This window comes from Miscanthus floridulus, chromosome 1 (assembly GCF_019320115.1).
Source record: "Miscanthus floridulus cultivar M001 chromosome 1, ASM1932011v1, whole genome shotgun sequence".
Taxonomy (NCBI): Eukaryota; Viridiplantae; Streptophyta; class Magnoliopsida; order Poales; family Poaceae; genus Miscanthus; species Miscanthus floridulus.
Genome location: NC_089580.1, coordinates 33,277,279 through 33,297,243, shown reverse-complemented (window position 1 = coordinate 33,297,243; position 19,965 = coordinate 33,277,279). Strand labels below are relative to the sequence as shown.

The 19,965-nt window shown below is 41.1% G+C and overlaps 1 protein-coding gene and 2 pseudogenes across 1 annotated transcript; 1 reads left to right on the top strand and 2 right to left on the bottom strand.

Annotated features, from left to right (window-relative positions):
- The first annotated feature begins 1,922 nt into the window (after window positions 1-1,922).
- LOC136475569 (pentatricopeptide repeat-containing protein At4g21300-like) lies at window positions 1,923-10,348 on the top strand (annotated as a pseudogene).
- Window positions 10,349-10,528: 180 nt separating this feature from the next.
- Window positions 10,529-11,306, bottom strand: LOC136475693 (uncharacterized). Its single transcript, XM_066473314.1, has 2 exons — window positions 11,027-11,306; window positions 10,529-10,902 (listed from the first exon to the last, which is right to left on the bottom strand). Exons 1-2 carry the CDS (start codon window positions 11,186-11,188, stop codon window positions 10,729-10,731), a joined length of 336 nt encoding a protein of 111 aa, XP_066329411.1. The 5' UTR covers window positions 11,189-11,306; the 3' UTR covers window positions 10,529-10,728.
- Window positions 11,307-16,832: 5,526 nt separating this feature from the next.
- Window positions 16,833-19,844, bottom strand: LOC136475636 (probable ribose-5-phosphate isomerase 4, chloroplastic; annotated as a pseudogene).
- Between the last annotated feature and the right edge of the window lie 121 nt (window positions 19,845-19,965).

Genomic DNA, 19,965 nt, shown 5'->3' with positions numbered 1-19,965 from the left:
AATGAAATTGAAAGATGGTAGTGAGATCAAGAGGGAGAATGTTAGTTGATCTCCACCAATAGGCCCAGGCCCTTGTCTCTGCTCCCTGATCGGGGGAGCCCAACCCTAATATGGTTGGTGGGCCCATGTCGTACATCACATATAAAAGAGAGGTAGGGATCACGGCTCGCACTACGAGGTTCAACGGAGCCGCCGCCATTCCACCCACAGAAAACCTAAACCGATCTAAAGTGTGCTGCCAACGACGGGAAGCCGATCCACCACACCGCCGTTTCCTCTGCAGGGTCACCACGGTCTTCACCAGCGCCACTGGACTTCATCTCCACCGCGCTGGAGGCCTACTACACCACGGCACCGGTGTCCGCGAGGCTACAGTCAAGGTGTGCAGAGGAACCCGAAGCAGAGGTCTACCCGGTTCTACGGTTACACAAAGAGGTAATCTACGATTCTAACAAAAGTGGCTTTAGTATTTTGTCAAGGAGAGGAAGCTACATAACATGGAGGACTTGCTATGATGTTCTGGTTGCTTAGGTCCACGTGGATTAGTTCTTAGAGTTGGAGTTCTGCTAGTGGCTGTTCCTTTCTTTTGCTGTTTGGATGTTTGACTCAAGCTTTCTTGCCCGTGTTGTGCTTCCCTTTAAGGGCTTGTTTGGAAACATAGCAATCCCCTTCAATCCATACGTACTGGAAGGGGGTGGAAAATAAGTTCATTTTCCACACTAATCCATGTGGATAGGGAGGGATTGAGTTTATCCAAACAAGCCCTAAGTTGTAAGAGCTCATTTTATGGCCTTCTATAAAAGCAGTGCAAACCTATTTTCTGAGCTCATTTTATGGCGTTCTATAAAAGCAGTGAAAACTTTTTTTCTAAAGAAAGTAGTGGTTGAATGCAAAGGTGCTAGTTAATGGGCATTCGAACTTGATCTTAACGTGACAGTGCTGAAACACTTGTAGAATGTAATTGAGTTAACAGAACATGGCGTTTAGCTGTTGCTTAATCTGCTCATACCTTTCTGAAACGCAAAAAAGTTTGCGGCGCTCTCCGGAATATGTAAACTCAAAAAAACAGAATATGCATCAGGTATACCAATTCTTCAAATTGTAATGCTCTTTGCTGTCAGATTTAGATAGAATCTTTGCATCTGCAAATATCTGTCTGATTTTGAGAGATTTTTTGAGGATCAACAGACATCAGTATACCGCATGAACTTGAACTGAATGCACATATGAACAGATGGCAATGTCCCAAAGACAGCGTCCCAAAGCGATGAGGTGATGCTGCAGCCCTTGTCTTGGATCCTGAACTGTCGGTTGAGGTATTCTTCTCGGCGGCCGGGAACATTCCGGGAACGTCCACGTCTCCGATTCAGGGGAGTATTTAGGTCCCCACGTTATAAAATAACATTTTAAGTCCCCGTTCCACGTTCCCATTTTTCTATGGGAACATGACTGCTAAGGTATTCTTTCACGATTATTGTGGAGAAAGAAACCACAAATCTAACACTAGGGTCTGTTCGGAATGCAGGAATTTCATAGGAATTTCACAGAAATTTTATAGAAATCAGTTCAATTTCACACGAAAAATATAGGAACGGGGAAAAAATCTCGCATTCCAAACAGGGCCTAAACCGGTTTAAAACCCAATGTTGTTGTAAAGTGCAAAAGACAATTCAACAAGTTACCTGAGAAAAGACACAAGACAAACGATCACAAGACCCAAGTGGTCTGTTCGCTGTTTGGGGCTGTTTGATTTCTAAGCTGTTTGATTAGTACTAATTTGTAATTTGTTGTGAGAGGAAAACTTCGTTGCGTGTCTGATAAGCTCGGAGTGAAACCGGCTGGAAAACAAGAGGCTTGCTGACATGAACTGTGAACTCCTGGACCCCATGGGCCACGACCACGAGATTTCTTCCGCATTCAGGTCCTGGAAAATCCATCCCCGTCCCCGACCACCATCGCACGCAGCAGCCACGCTTGGCCGCTTGGGCAGTCAGTCGGCCGCCTCGGCTTTTCTCCTCCTCGACGACGACGGCCTCGTCGCCGTCGGTCGCCAATTCGCCATGCGCCTCGCTCACCCCGGCCTCAAGCTGCCGCGGTGGCCATGCTGGTCTACCACCTTCTCCGCTACGGAGGCTGTCACGGATGTCTCCTCCGCGGACCGCTTGCTGGCGCTCCTGCGCGGCTGCGTCTCCGCGCCGCACCTCCCGCTGGGCCTCCGAATCCACGCTCGCGCCGTCGTGTCCGGCGCTCTCTCCAGCCCCACGGCGCTCCACACCCGGCTCCTCGGCATGTACGTCCTCTCGCGCCGGTTCCACGACGCGGTCGCGGAGTTCTCCGCGCTCCCGCGCGCCGCCGCCGGATCATCGCTGCCGTGGAACTGGCTCATCCGCGGGTTCACCGAGGCCGGGCACCACAGCCTCGCCGTCCTCTTCTACGTCAAGATGTGGACCCACCCCGCCGCGCCGCGCCCCGACGCGCACACCCTCCCTTACGTCGTCAAGTCCTGTGCCGCGCTCGAAGCGGTGTCCCTCGGCCGCCTGGTCCACAGCACAGCGCGGGCGATCGGGATCGCCAGCGATGTCTACGTTGGGAGCGCGCTCATCAAGATGTATTCTGACGCTGGCTTCCTCAGGGACTCCCGCGACGCGTTCGACGGAATGCCGTGGCGGGATTGCGTCCTGTGGAACGTGATGATGGACGGGTACATAAAGGTTGGAGACGTGGGTGGGGCGGTGCATTTATTCCGGAACATGAGGGTGTCTGGTTGCGAGCCCAATTTTGCGACTCTGGCGTGCTTTCTGTCTGTGTGTGCTGCTGAGGCCTGAGGCTGACTTGCTGTCTGGGGTGCAGCTTCACTCTCTGGCAGTGAAATGTGGTTTAGAGCCGGAGGTGGCAGTGGCTAACACATTGCTATCGATGTATGCCAAATGCCTATGCATGGAGGTTGTTTGAACTGATGCCACAAGATGACTTGGTAACCTGGAACGGAATGATCTCTGGATGTGTTCAAAATGGGCTTCTTGATGAAGCATTGGGATTGTTCTGCGATATGCAGAGGAGTGGTGCTCGACCAGATTCAATTGCGCTAGTGAGTTTGTTACCGGCTTTGACCGACTTGAATGGTCTCGAGCAGGTATGGATAAAAACGGTACGGATATTTATTCGACCGCCCGTTCGACCGAACAAATATGAACACTTATCTGGATAGTTACTCGGATATCCGTAATTTTTTTCGGATACGGATAATAAAATGGATATCTTAGGCGGATATCAAATAGGAATGTAATATCATCGATATCCGGCGGATATCGGATAATCCGGATAAGTATCGGATATATCCGGATATTATTAAAACGGATATTATCCGGATATTTTTCAAACTTTCTCAAATGAAAAAATGGCCTATATAAGGATTGTAGATCTTGATGAGCTGAACAAACTTGGTATTCAAAACTTTTCAATTTGAAACAATCTAGGGTTCCGAAAACTAGTTTGTAGGCGTCGAAATTTAAAAATCACAAATTTGAACCGTCCAAACTATCTCAAATGGAAAGTTGACCAAAACAACAATTGTAGATCTTGAGGAGTTGAACAAACTTGGTATTCAAAACTTTTCAATTTGAAGTCATTTAGAGTTCATAATACTAGAGTCAAAGTGTTATTTTTTCATTTGACCAAATTTGACTTGGTCAAACTTGCTCAAATGAGACACTAAATGATCTCAGATGAAAAAACTCTGAATACGAAGTTTGATCATCTCAGCAAGATCTACAATTGTTACATAGCTCATTTTATCATTTGAGAATTTTTTATCAAACACTAGTCACAAATTCTTGAATCTCATATAGACTTTCTAAAACCATGTCACACACTTGTGAAATTTGAAGTACATTTTGTTCAAACTTTCTCAAATGAAAAAATGGCCTATATAAGGATTGTATATCTTGATGAGCTGAACAAACTTGGTATTCAAAACTTTTCAATTTGAGACAATCTAGGGTTTCAAAAACTAGTTTGTAGGCGTCAAAATTTAAAAATCACAAATTTGAACCATCCAAACTATCTCAAATGGAAAGTTGACCAAAATAACAATTGTAGATCTTGATGAGTTGAACAAACATGGTATTCAAAACTTTCTAATTTAAAGTCATTTAGAGTTCATAATACTAGAGTCAAAGTGTTGTTTTTTCATTTGACCAAATTTAACTTGGTCAAACTTGCTCAAATGAGACACTAAATGACCTCAGATGAAAAAACTCTGAATACCAAGTTTGATCATCTTAGCAAGATCTACAATTGTTACATAGCTCATTTTGTCATTTGAGAAAGTTTTATCAAACACTAGTCACAAATTCTTAAATCTCATATAGACTTTCTAAAACTATGTCACACACTTGTGAAATTTGAACTACATTTTATTCAAACTTTCTCAAATGCAAAAATGGCCTATATAAGTATTGTAGATCTTGATGAGATGAACAAACTTGGTATTCAAAACTTTTCAATTTGAGACAATCTAGGGTTCCGAAAACTAGTTTGTAGACGTCAAAATTTAAAAATCACAAATTTGAACCGTCCAAACTATCTCAAATGAAAAGTTGGCCAAAACAACAATTGTATATCTTGAGGAGTTGAACAAACTTGGTATTCAAAACTTTTCAATTTGAAGTCATTTAGAGTTCATAATACTAGAGTCAAAGTGTTGTTTTTTCATTTGACCAAATTTGACTTGGTCAAACTTGCTCAAATGAGACACTAAATGACCTCAGATGAAAAAACTCTGAATACCAAGTTTGATCATCTCAGCAAGATCTACAATTGTTACATAGCTAATTTTCCTATTTAAGAAAGTTTTATCAAACACTAGTCACAAATTCTTGAATCTCATATAGACTTTCTGAAACCATGTCACACACTTGTGAAATTTGAACTATATTTTATTCAAACTTTCTCAAATGAAAAAATGGCCTATATAAGGATTGTATATCTTGATGAGCTGAACAAACTTGGTATTCAAAACTTTTCAATTTGAGACAATCTAGGGTTCCGAAAACTAGTTTGTAGGTGTCGAAATTTAAAAATCACAAATTTGAACCGTCCAAACTATCTCAAATGGAAAGTTGACCAAAACAACAATTGTAAATCTTGATGAGTTGAACAAACTTGGTATTCAAAATGTTTCAATTTGAAGTCATTTAGAGTTCATAATACTAGAGTCAAAGTGTTGTTTTTTCATTTGACCAAATTTGACTTGGTCAAACTTGCTCAAATGAGACACTAAATGACCTCAGATGAAAAAACTCTGAATACCAAGTTTGATCATCTCAGCAAGATCTACAATTGTTACATAGCTAATTTTCCTATTTAAGAAAGTTTTATCAAACACTAGTCACAAATTCTTGAATCTCATATAGACTTTCTGAAACCATGTCACACACTTGTGAAATTTAAACTATATTTTATTCAAACTTTCTCAAATGAAAAAATGGCCTATATAAGGATTGTAGATCTTGAATCCATGACCATGACTCCATGAGACCCATGAAGCCATGAGCTTAGCTATTTCTACTCATGCCGCGAAGATTGGTGCTTGTATGATGTTTGATGTATATGTATCTTTATCTTATTTGTTGCTTTACTCTTTAGTCTTTTGGCTTAATCTAGATGGATTATGGACTCATAGAGTGGTGTAATGGTTTGCGCATGTATGATATATATATATATATATATATATATATATATATATATATATATATATATATATATATATATATATATAGGGAGAGGCTATTCAGTAGCCAGCTACAGAATAAGTTATTCTGTAGCCACCTCCATTTACCATAATTTTATATACTAATTTACGATAATGTCAATATATATTTACTATAGTTGGGTTACTATAACACATAGGGATATTTACCATAACGTTATAGTAAATCACTTAGTAAGGAGTTACTATAATCTCATAAATTAACATAGTAATTATAGTAACTCAAGGTGGCTACAGAATAGGTTATTTTGTAGCCAGCTATAGAGTAGTTGTTCTATATATATATATATATATATATATATATATATATATATATATATATATATATATATATATATATATATATATATATATATATGCTGCTTTTACTCAATATCCGAATAGATATTTGTATCCGACCTTCTCCGAATCCGATTCATACCGTATTCGATACTCATTATTCGTATCCGTAACCGAGTCAATCCGTATTCGTATATGTATCCGAACGCTATCCGTGTCCGAATCCGAATCCGAACAAAAATATAAAAACAAATATAATATGAGTGATATCCGTTCGTATCCGATCCGTTTTCATCCCTACAAGCAGGGTAAGGAGGTACATGGTTATATTATCAGGAGTTGTGTGCACATGGATGCCTTTTTGGTGAGTGCTTTGGTGGACATCTATTTCAAGTACAGGGATGTGAGGATGGCACAGAATGTGTATGATGCGGCTAGGGTTATCGATGTGGTTATTGGCAGTACGATGATATCAGGTTATGTTCTTAATGGGATGAGTGAAGAGGCACTGCAAATGTTCCGGTACTTGTTAGAACAATGCATCAAACCAAATGCTGTTACTGTAGCTAGCATCTTGCCAGCGTGTGCTAGTATGGCTGCTTTGCCTCTTGGTCAGGAGATCCATGGTTATGTTCTAAGAAATGCATATGAAGGAAAATGTTATGTGGAGAGTGCACTGATGGACATGTACGCAAAGTGTGGCAGCCTTGACCTGAGCCATTATATCTTCTCCAAAATGTCTCTGAAGGATGAGGTGACATGGAACTCAATGATTTCAAGCTTTTCACAGAATGGAGAACCACAAGAAGCTCTAGACCTTTTCCGTCAGATGTGTATGGAAGGAATAAAGTACAATAATGTAACCATATCTTCTGCCCTATCAGCATGTGCAAGTTTGCCAGCTATATATTATGGGAAGGAGATTCATGGTGTTATCATAAAAGGTCCTATAAAGGCTGACATATTTGCTGAGAGTGCTCTGATAGACATGTAGAAATGTGGGAACATGGAGTTGGCTCTTCGTGTTTTTGAATTCATGCCTAATAAGAATGAAGTATCATGGAATGGTATACTTTCTGCCTATGGGGCTCATGGTCTTGTTAAAGAGTCAGTGAGCTTCTTACATCGTATGCAGGAGGAAGGATACAAGCCAGACCATGTAACATTCCTTGTTTTGATATCTGCTTGTGCTCATGCTGGGCTGGTTGAAGGACTCCAACTTTTTGAATGCATGACTAAGGAATATCTGATTGTCCCACGATTGGAGCATTTTGCTTGCATGGTCGACCTATACAGTCGTTCTGGGAGGTTAGATAAAGCCATACAATTTATTGCTGATATGCCTTTCAAGTCAGATGCTGGCATTTGGGGTGCCCTTCTCCATGCTTGCCGTGTGCATCGCAAATCGCAATGTTGAACTTGCGGACATCGCTTCCCAAGAACTGTTCAAGTTGGACCCTGGTAATTCTGGTTATTATGTCCTCATGTCCAATATCAATGCAGTTGCTGGGCGATGGGATGGTGTATCAAAAGTTAGAAGATTGATGAAGGATAATAAGATCCTGAAGATACCTGGGTACAGCTTGGTAGATGTTAATAACAGCAGCCATTTATTTGTTGGATCAGATAAAAGCCACCCTGAGTCTGAAGATATCTACACGTCCTTGAAGGCCCTGCTTCGAGAACTAAGAGAGGAAGGCTATGTTCCCAGACCAGATCTATGTAACCCCGTGCACCCAGATAACAACACACAGGTGGGATTTAAAAAGAACAAAAGATTGTTTGATGTTCTATGCACCTTAATTATCTCTTGAACCTAATGAATAGCAACTTTCTTGAATAAAGTGCTACTATTTACTAATCTAAAAGATCATGTTCCTGCCTTGCTGCTGATCCATGCAGAAACTTAAATTTAATCAGATCAGAATCATACATGCCATTGAGCCACTAACTGTAGGTAGTTGTTATAGTACATATACAAAATGGCAGCATATGTTTTCCCTTCAAGTAATTTGTTATAGCAAATGGTCATAGTGGCAGCATCTTATGTTTTCCCTTCAAGTAGTATAAAAACTAGCTAAATGGGAGTGTCATTCTGGTAGATATGGTGTGTCTCCACTTGTAGTATATGTTTTCTATCGTGGAACAACAAAGCCATTTTAATTAGTCTACTTTGTTATGCTTTTGTGTAGTCTAGACTCTGTAGGTTAGATATATTTGTAAGGCATATCCATGTATAACCGCAGCTGTTGTCTCCATTGTGACATTAAGTTTGATCCTTGTATCATTATCTTGTTGAAGGTTCTGGCAATATGATTTGTCCCAGTGGCACCGATATGCCCTTCTGATGGAAATCCAAGGAAGAACACATTGTTTTACAGACCACTGGCTGTTGAAGAGCAGTATGTGTAATTGTGTATGCAGTTCGACATTTACTTAAGAAAAAAGAAGTGGTGAGTATAACTTGTGTGCAACTTCGTATATTAGATTATTCATACTCAGGCTGGATGCCAGGCCTCTTTTTTGGTGCTAATATATGACGACTGAACTTGGCCATTCTCATCTGTAACAAAGATATAAATGGAAGTTATGAGCAATAAAATTTCCAATTTTTCTTTTTCTTCTTTTTAAACTCTTCTAAACAAATTGAAATGATTCCATGGCATGTGCACATGACAGGTCAGTGCTGTCCTACATTTATTTTGCACTGATAGCCCTTCATACAACTCTGCAAGCTCTTTCGATTTATGGGCATAGTCAATGGTGATAGCTTTCTGTGTAAGCTGTTCCTGCATTCTGTCTTGGACTTGTGCAGTACTTCATTTTCTATCACACTATTTTCCCCAACTCTTTTATGTTATCTGATGAAGCAACATGTATACTGTGTCCTGTAGGGATATGCCTATTCTCAAGCATTAGAAACACACGGAAGACCAAGGCAAAATCTGTGTAAAGATATTGGCATTTTTACGGAGAAGCTTAACATAGTCAGATGTCTTCCTGTGAGGCTGCAGTTATGGTGTTGCTGCTTCAGTTGCAAAGTTACAAGCATGCACATTATTATTGAATCTGTAATACTGTGTTAGATGATCAGCTTTGGTACGCAAATCTAAAAGATCCTATTCCTGTCTTGCTGCTGATCCATGCACAAACTTAAATGTAATCAGACATAGGAATCGTGCGTGCCATTGGGCCACTGATGTAGATAATTGTTATAGTAAATGAACAAAATGACAGCATATGATTGTCCATCAAGTAATTTGTTATAGCAAATGTCAGAGTGGCAGTGTTTTCCCCACAAGTAGTATAAAAACTAGCTAAATGGGAGTGTCATTCTGGTAGATAGGGTGCATCTCAACCTTTAGTATGCATTTTCTGTCTTGGAAAAACAAAGCCATTTTAATCTAATTAGGCATCAGTCTACTTTGTTGTGCTTTTGTGTAATCTAGACTCTAGAATATACTAGATTAGATACATTTGTAAGACATATCTACGTATAACCGCAGCTCAGCTGTCATCTCCATTGCGACGTCAAGTTTAATCCTTGGATCGTTATCTTGTTGAAGGTGCTGGCAATATGATTTGTCCCACTGACACTGATATGCCCTTCTGATGGAAAGTCAAGGAAGAACACGTTATACAGACAACTACCTGTTGAAAAGCGGTATGTGTATTGCAGTTCTACATTTTCTTGAGAAAAAAGGTGGTAAGTATAACTTGTTTGCAACTTCGTATGTTAAATTATTTGTACTCTCAGGCTGGATAAAGGCATTCAAGTCTCATCTGTGGCAAATATATGGTGTCTGAACTTGGTCATTCTCATCTGTGGCAAAGATATAACTAGAAGTTATGAGCAGTAAAATTTCCAATTTTTTTTTCTTTTTCTTTATTCTGTTTAAAATCTTCTAAAGAAATTTAAATGGTTCCATGGCATGCAGACAGGACAGGTCAGTGTTGTCCTACATTTCTTTTCCACTGATAACCAATTCATTCTAGTCTGAAATCTCTTTCAATTTATGGCTGCAGTCAATTGTGACAACTTTCTGTGTAAGCTGTGCCTGCCCCATTTTTGTCTTGAACTTCTGCAGTGCTTCATTTTCTATTGCTCTATCCTCTCAAGGTTTCTATGTTATCTGATGAAGCAACATATATACTGCGCCCTGTAGGGATATATGCCTATTCTCATCTCAAGCATGAGAAAGACAGAAGACTGAGGGAAAATCTGTGTAAAGGCTGTTGGTAGTTTGGAGAAGCTTGGCATAATCAGATGCCTTCCTGTGAGGCTGCAATGATGGTATTGCTGCTTTGTTGCAATTGCAAAGATACAAGAATGAAGGCAGATGATATTCCTTTCCTGTGAACCTGTGAACTGTTGAGCTGGTAACGTTGCAACAAAGGTAAGCATGTGTTTTATTAAGGAGTCTGTAATACCGTGTTAGATGATCGGCTTTGGTACGCAAACCCACTACACGGAAATGAAACTAATTCAAGTACATATTATATATCAAATATTTAAGCCGATGTTCTGATCCATAATCTAAATGAACCTGAACAATAGCAGTCTCACACTGAAGTTGCACATTGTTATTTACTGTACAAGACATAGCAGGGTCACTTTATACACCACAAACTGTTCATTAGTTTCTTCAACTCTTGTATTTCCGCAGTGAGAATTTGACTCATATGTCATCATCTAAAACTTTCAGCCCACTGGCAAGCCTCCGGCGTTGCATCTGTGCGAGACTTTGAGGATTCCTGATCGCATCCAGCATCCTGTCGAGGAACTGAACGAACTGTTGGTGCTCATGGGCAACCTGGGGATCTGAAAAGCTGTCGAGATGCGGCTCATGTTCCTGCACGTTCGTTGCAAGCAGTGGGCATCAGAGAAGTTTCATTAGCAGAAACCAAGCATGAATTATCTGGACTCATATGGTTCTGGAACTGAACTTGAAACGGCAGGAAATAAAGGGAACAAACCGTGATCCTGGTGTCCGTCTTGATTTGCGGTCCGTACGCGTTGCTGCAGACCGATCGATCCCCCGCCGGTGGAAGAGGACATCGGAGCAGCCGCGGGCCACGGTGGGCGCCGGAAAGACGGCCGGCCGACTGGATCCTCCCGAGCAAGAGGCGCGCTGCCATGTTTGTTTGCCGAAGAGAGGTCGTGTCGTGAGAGCTCACAGCTCAGAGGTTGCGTTGGTTCCCTCGCCTACCTTTCCCCTCCGCTAAGTATGCAGCAGCAGCAGATATGATGAGGGAGTACGCGAAGCATCGCGTAGGCGCGGACGGCACGAAGCCGAGTCGGTCATGGGAAGCATCGGTGACCTCGTCTCCCGTCTTTCGGCCGTTTGGACAATTGGACTGGACCGGCCTCGGTCGTCGTCCAGAGTTGAATTTTGACATTTGAATCGACCGCAGCACGCACCGTACAGAGACTTGTATTCTAGAAGGTTTCTTTTTTTCTGCCTGAACGTACGTGGCCCTTTCCTTTGCGTGGAGGAATGACTCGATGACGTTTGGTCGACTCGTGGCTAGCCATCCGTATCTATAACTAATAAAAGTTTCGACTGTTTTTTTCGTCCATCTATTTTTTTTTTGTTCGTCTTCCTCTAACTTATGGATAATAGAGAGTTTTTTCTGTCCGAATTTATATATATAATAATATAACCTATGCTTATACGAATTAGAATAGCTCTTGTCTAGTATGATACGAGTCTAATTCCAAAACGTATTAGATCGTGTGTGTGACTGGGACTCATAAGCCATGCTCACATATATTGTCTACTATTTTTCGATCCCAATACGTTGTCCGTCTTTCGTGCGATGTAAATCTAGAGTGTCCGTGTCTATGTTATCTACAATAGAGCGTTTCTTTTAACCTTGTTTTTATTTTTTTATTGTACCCTTATTAATCCTTGGTCCACCTCTGCATGTGGGCCCACATCTACAATAGAGCAGTTCTGGCTGGGTCCGTCCTACGTAGGTCTTTGGAACCTGTTTGAATCTGCTTCAGGCACATTCGAGTCCTATCCTTTCTTCTAGACCTTTGCGGCCGTTTGACTGTACTAGGCATGCTCGGCTACACGTGTCACATGCTCCATCAGGTTGTCTAAAGCGAGTCGTTTTGAACATCGACATAGTCTTTAAGAAACGACTTTGACCATTACTTTTTACTATAAAATATAGTCAATATATATTTTTATGAAACTACATTTCGAGATGAATCTACTTACATCACTTTTATATTTGTAGTCAAAATTTAAAATGTTTGATTTAAGACAACCTCAAAACAACTAGCTTTAAAGAACCGGAGGGAGTACGTAGGTAAGTGCACTATTCGATCACACCCTGATTAGATGAGTTGGTGTTTATATATCCGTGTGCTGCTGCAGCGAAACATCTACCAACATGTCATACGTGCGCATGTCCCAACGAAACCAAAGTCTACATGTACGTGGACTGTTAATCATACATGCGCATGCCCCAACAAAACCCATGCCTACAGGTATGGACTGTTAATGAAATATGATGTATAACGAATTTAATTAGTTCGTAGCCATGAATAGATGGCAAAACTCATGGCGGAGATCAAGTTGATTAGAGAAACGATTTTTCAGATCGATATTTAATAAATAAATAAATAATAAATATAATATTATGGACTTTCAAAGTGAGCTCCTCATCAAAAAAGAAATATTTTTACAGCTAAGTTGTGTATGCAATTATGATTACAAATAACACTTTTCACTTATTATATTCTAGTTGAGCCGATGGTCCAACTAATTAAATATAAAATGAAGTTTTGAACAGTTTGTTATCAAGTCCCATCTAAATAAATGTCTTTAAGCAGTATGCATGTACCAGTATAATCCTTGTGGGCTAATACCATATAAAAAATTGAGTTACAACTTACAACAACTCTTCATGTCCCGCATGTGATCTAGAGTTACAACAGCTCGCGTCCGATGATAGTTTACATTCCGATTCTAATACGTATTGGGACCCATTGCAACGCACGGGCAAGTTTGCTAGTGATTGTTTATTTGTGAAAAATTGCTCAAATTATAAATGGTTTGACTTACTCGTTTTAGAATAGAGGGTCTCAAACTTCCTATTTTGAAAATAAAAATCAAAAATAGGGGAAACAAATATGGCATAAAAAATAGGAGAAAAAAACCGAGAGAAGCAAAGTAACTTCCGAAGGAGTACTAACTGTATCTCTAAACTTCAGTGCTAACATGTCATCAATGAAGAAAGTATACTTTTGTTAGTGAAAAAAGAAAAAACAAGTCCATGAGTGGCAGGCTGAAGCCGAGCGATTCATGGAATCAAGCATGATGATTTGAGTGGACGGTGGCTGGACAGTTGGGGCTTTCAGCCTTTTTTTTTTGTTTCAGCCAGGGCTTATCCGTCAATCTGGTCCTGTTCAGATGGTATGGTTCTGGAGGAATTTGGATGGTTTGGAGGAATTCTGGAGTAATTTGTGAGAGGAAAATACTGTTCCGGGTGAAAAAAGAAGCGGATCAAGCCGGGTTTAATGTTTTCCTCTCACAACAAATCAGCATCAGCCGGGCTTATCAGTCCAGAAATCAACCAACGAACAGACTATTTGAGGGATGCAATAGAGCAGCAACAGGGGAAAAGGTGGGGGTGAAGGGGCCCACAGATGAAGAGGATGTGCAAGGAGAACATAGTGACATTAGATCTATAGCAACCCCAATTAGGGTGTGATTGGTTCCTTGTATCCGGCCTAACTTAGTTCCGTGGATGTACCTTGTGGGTGTTTGGTTGGCTGGACTAATGATTGGGCTAGGCTCTAGTCATACAAAAGCATCCCCACCCATCTACTTGTGGCCCTCCACATCCACACTCTAAAAACCACCAGGGTTACCACCCCTTCACAAGCTATCCTCCCTCCTATTTATCTCGCCGCCGCCACTACTCCCTCTCCTAGTCTCATTCGCTTGCGTCTTGCCCCGAGGAAAATCAAACCCTCTCCTATGTGCTTCTTGCCCCTCCTCTCCCTTCTCTAGCATCTCAACTCTCATCCATGGTGCATCCCTCTCATGCCTCATCCCTTTCTTTGGTTTTGGTAGATAGGGATGTAAATCTAATGAGTTTGGTTCACACCTTGTAGGTTCTTTGATTCGTGTTGTGTTTTGCAAAAGGCAAGTATTTCCCACTGTTCCCCTTTCCTTCTATTCACTCCTTGTAAACCCTAATCCAATCCTTGATGTCCATTTTCGTGTAGTGTCTTCAGATCCATGGTGGTTGTACCAATTTATAACTTGGATTAGTTACTTGTTCCATTTTAGGCTTACATCCAAGATCTCCTCTAGTTGTTCCTCTTCGTGCTTATTGCTATGCTGCTACGGTAACCCCAAATAACCTCCCCTTGTTATGTGGTCCTCTTGTCTGGTTTTTTCTTTGTGTGATTCTTCTTCGTATGGTGATTGACAATACGGTTTACGCTCTCATCCACAATAGTTAGTTCTATGTGGATTGCAAAGTGTCTCTGCTGATGATTATGTTATTATTCAATATAACTGGACAAGTACCTCTGCCTTTTATTTATGTCATTACGTTTATAGTTGAGCACTTTCCACCGCCTGTGATGGTAACAGCTGAGCGCATGCCACTGCCTGTAATGTCATTACATTGTTTGAGCATATACTTTTGCCAAATATTTGCTAATAATCTAGTCTCTAAGTAGTTCATGTATTTTTTTTCTTGATGTGTTTAGATGGTTTCAGGAAACAGTAGGAGTGCACTTACTTTGCATGCAACTACTATGGTCGTGGCTATGTATGCATCTTCTTTAGTAAAATTAGATTGGTTAATAACAAATGTCCTTGTACCACCTGTGCCCCTATGGGCAGGGATGTAGAACGCCAAACATACATGGACAAAATCTGCAACTACAATGATGTAGAATGTGTGTCAATATGTTACGTATGAGCCCTTTTTTTAGCTATGCAATTTGTTAAGGGGCGGAAACTTGTAGCATACAAGCTTTGTTGAGGGGCAATAATTTTCAATATATGTTTCTACATGTGGTGGGGCATACCCAGTGGTTTAGGGTGATCAACCAATCCTTTGTGAGATCCATAGAGACAATGAGTAGATACTTCAAGGAGGTATTGTTTGCTATTGGTGAACTTAGACAAGAGATGGTAAAAGTACCATCAAATGAGACGTCATTTAAAATCAATACCAGATCTAGATGGTATTCATACTTTAAGGTGTAGATCAGCTGTACTTAAGTTAAATAGATAGATTTGTGTGCATGCTATGGGCCATAAAATGTTAATGTTCATCATATGGGCATCATGAAGGACTGTGTGGGTTCAATTGATGGTACCCATGTGCATTATAGCACTCAAAATGTGGTAGCTGTTGTTGATTTGGTACTAGGTTTGTGGTGCCATAAGAAATGGGCTACCCCTTGTTGAACTTGTTAAACGTATTTATGTTTTTTCCACTGGCAGGATCATTTCTTATTTAGAGTGGGCTACATTTTCATTGTAGTTTTGTGCATAAATATTTTCTTGACCTTACAAAATAACAAATTTATTTTCTTGACCTTACAAAATGACAAATTTATTGGTGGGAGATACAATGGCATTGCTTTTGTTCGTGGAAACTCCTAGATATATCATTAGCAGCGACTATCAATTCAATACTTAGCGTTGTTTTTTCTTATTAGCTCTACGATACCGGTACATTTCTTGTCATATATTGCCAATTTATGTCTGGTCGTTTGGCTGAGGAATTGACTATAAACAAAAAGAGTTTCTAAACAAAAATCGATGTGAACTATTTTACTATACTTCATTTCCATAATTCCCACGTCACATGTGCATAGTAAATAATTTAGTGGTAATGCTTAACACTACAACCTACCATGAGCAACCCCAAAAGTCAGTAATCCTGGTAAGTTCAACCTTAATGAAGGAATAAAAGGTAATGCTTTCATGTTCTTAACTATTACGAGTACGAGATCTGAGGTTTAACGAAAGACAACATAAAGAACCAAGCAATTTTGAAATATTTTCTCAAGAAAACAAAGTGCATAGAGTTTACCAATCTGAGCTACGGAGATATCTACAACAATGTTTCACCAAACATTTCCCAGCTTGACCTGCCATTGGGAAGATTTATTATTGGGAAAACAATTGTAACTACCCAGCATTCCATTTTTTTTGGTATCCCAATTGCCTAATAAGGTTATAGTACAAACTAATTATATCTAAAGGAAAACATTTATCGTTTGGATCTCATAGCAACAAGCAAGTTTTTTTTACCAGGTATAGCAACAAATAAGTTGGTTCACGATTTTCAAGTGAAGCACCTTCAAAGTTCTCAAGTATCATACTGTTGAGCATAGACAATGCTACATTTTTAGTAGTATAGAATCCAATAGTAGAAGCACCTAGCTCAACCACAAATTGGGAATAAAAATCAATTGTATGCAAGTATCTAGCTTTTACAATCAAGCTCTGCTCTGCCCAAGATTCTACTATTAGCAGTGTTGCCGAGCATGATCGTCCAGAAAAGAAATGACAGTATGATACTACTTAGCCATATACAATTGTTTTCTTATATCAAGATGTGGTTGAGCTAGGTACTTCTACAACTAGATTGTGTACAACTGAAAAAGTAGCATTGTATGTGTTCAGCAACATGATACTGGAGAACTATGAACGTGCTTCACTTATAAATTGGGGACCAACTTGTTTGTTGCTATCAAATGATGGATGTTTTCCTTCACATATAGTTAGTTTGTGAAAAAACAAGGCAGTTACTGTTCTTTTCCGAATGACAAGTCTTCATGTCAGGTCAAGCTGGTGAAATGCCTGATACAAAAGGTTGTTGTAGGTATCTCAGTTAGTCAGATTCGTGGATTATGTACACTTCATTTTCTTGAGAAGACAATATTTCGTAGTTGCTTGATTCTTTCTACTGTATCTCCTTAGACCCCAGATCCAGTACCAATAATAGTTGATAAAAAACATTTTGCTTTGTGCTTGAAGTTGGACTTATGATGATTACTGCTTTTTTAGAGTTGCTTATGGCAGGCTACAAGCATAACCACTAAATTCATTTACTATGCACATGTACTGAGGTGAGAATTGTGGAAATAATGAATAACAAAATAGTTCTCATCACTTTTTGTTTAGAAACTCATATTGTTTATGTTCAGTTTCTTGGCCAAGCAACCAAACATAAATTGGCAATATATGAAAAGAAATGTATTGGTGTTGTATCTCGTGCCACTGACAATAATACAAAAATAGATAAATATAAAAAATTTGTTGCAGAGAGTAGAAAGAAAATTTGTCATTTTGTAAGGTCAAGAAAACATTTAGACAAAAAAGTACAATGTAAATCCAAAGGAAAAACATAAATACCTTCAGTGCCATGTATTTAAGCCAGTGGCTTGGTATGTAATATGTTCTCAAAGAGATGAACTCCTGAAACCCTAGTAGAGCAGTTGTAGCTGTAGTTCTGCCTCATATTCATCGAGTCTGGTGAACTGAATACTAGTACAAAAGATTATGCCGAGATATGGACTTCAACTGTTGTCGACAGAATTGTCAGGTGGTGAACAAAAATACTAATTGTACATGATTAACTCATGGCATTTTGCAGCCAACTGGTAGTAGACTCTTGTTCCGAAGCATGGAGGAAAGCACATCAATCTGCAGAGCAACTCAAAAGGTTTCACGGCTACTGTATCACGGAAGATTTCACGTCCAGGACCTGCACTTCCCCCTTCGATGCAATGACGGCATATGATCTGCAGGGCAGTAGGTTGCAGTGTAAAAACAACTGAAACTTTTTTCCTAGAGGTTATGTGTGCTCAGAGTCAGAGATTTACTGGTTGCTGCAAATGATCCCATGATCCACAACGCCATCAGTTTTGTCCAACTTCTCTGCTACCTGACCTGTAAGCAAGATGGCAGAGCAATCGTGGTTAACGGATTGAAGCTGAGTTTAGATCTGCAGTTGCGAGGATGGAAGATCTTCCATCCGCATACTGCATACCAAGATCTGGGATTGGAGTTGTGAAGATAACATCGAATACGTGATGGCCCTCCTTGGTAACCAATGGGTGCTCACCCCCTAGTGGACCGGCAGTTCCAAACGACGGCCTCCTCCAAACCTACAACAACAACAACAACAAAGCCTTTAAGTCCCAAACAAGTTGGGGTAGGCTAGAGTTGAAATCCAACACAAACAATCAAGGTTCAGGCACGTGAATAGCTGTCTTCCAAGCACTCCTATCTAAGGCTAAGTCTTTGGGTATATTCCATCCTTTCAAGTCTCCTTTTATTGCCTCTACCCAAGTCAACTTCGGTCTTCCTCTGCCTCTCTTCACGTTACTATCCTGACTTAGGATTCCACTACGCACCGGTGCATCTGGAGGTCTCCGTTGCACATGTCCAAACCATCTCAACCGGTGTTGGACAAGCTTTTCTTCAATTGGTGCTACCCCTAATCTCTCACGTATATCATCGTTCCGAACTCGATCCCTTCTTGTATGCCCGCAAATCCAACGCAACATACGCATTTCCGCGACACTTAGCTGTGATCAGAAAAACACATTGCACTTGTGATCAGAACAGATGCATACTTGATACTTCAGGTTCAGAAACCCAGCAGCTTCTCCAGTTCTGAAATTCCAACAGGGTGTATAGTATTAGCTTCGATGGGCACACCTCTGCATCTCCAAGAAACAAATCGTCGATCTCTTTGGCAGTGTCGATCCAGTTTCCCTAAAATGACCTGTTCCTCTCTTTATGAACATTGCATGAAACGATACGCGTTGAAGCAACGGATGACTGCTTACACATTTAACCAGGACCGGGATGGAACCCTCGACGACCGTCACATATTTGTCATTTCCAGTGATGAAGGCAAGCTTGTCAGCTGATTTAGCCATTGCCTGTGTGTATATATATAGACGAGGAAAATAGGATTGCATCATGGTTAATGAGAAAGAAATCGCCCGAGTCATGGCAGCTGGCTAAGAGCCTAACATTTACTCATGTGCCGACTTGTGTCTGTCTCCAAAGACCAAAGGTATCTGCACTGCTTACCTTCTCTGCCATGAAAGAGGGCTCTCCACTCTCGGTCTTGCGCCGCCCAATGACTGCAGCCAGGGTGCCCTCTTCGATCACTTCAGCATCAGTGAAAGCAAAATCAATCTATAGGTCAGTGAGCACGGTTTCAGAGGGCTGTTCTTCCAGAGTAGCAAGAACTAACAAGATGTTTGTACTAACCTGGGTGCCTTCCTGATAGCTGCTAGCCCGTATCCCTGCCATGTCTGCCTAGTTCGCACTGAGCACGGACCTGGCTGGTCAATCCCAGGAAGCTGATTAGAATAGATGCCACTCACTGATTCGATGCCATAGCAACCAGGACTCACGAGGTGACTGCGGAGATGCCGGTGAGAGATCCCCGGCGAAGGCGCGTGCCGAGGTACTGGATCGCCAGGGCGGACGCCGGGCCGGAGCCTAGCCCCACCACCATGCCGCTGCTCACGAACTTGTCCACCTGGAGCGAGTGAGGAAACATATAATATTCACAGGCACAGCGGCTAAGAACAGGCGGTGGGGCGTCACTTACAGTGAGCTTAGCGGCGTCGAAGAGGTCGACCACGTCGGCGTCGGCCGCCGAGGCCGAGCAAGCAACTCTCCGTCGCATGGAGGAAGGTGGGCAGCTGTTCCGTTACGGCCTCGGGCACGGGCGGAGCTGCAACGACGGAGCTACACGGCCTGGCCATGGCCTCCATGGATTAAGGAATTGAGAAGTTCAGTAGTGCAGGGCCAGGGCGGCACGGCTAGGAACAAAGACGGACATAAGGGAGTGGTGCAGGTGCAAGGCCCACCACTGGTTCACCGATGGAATTCAGG

Excerpts from the sequence above, each read along its gene's own strand:
- LOC136475693 (XM_066473314.1), bottom strand. The coding sequence starts at position 11,188 with ATGGCAGCGCGCCTCTTGCTCGGGAGGATCCAGTCGGCCGGCCGTCTT. Across the intron at positions 10,903-11,026 it reads AGACGGACACCAGGATCACG|GAACATGAGCCGCATCTCGA; the intron begins GTTTGTTCCCTT and ends ACGAACGTGCAG.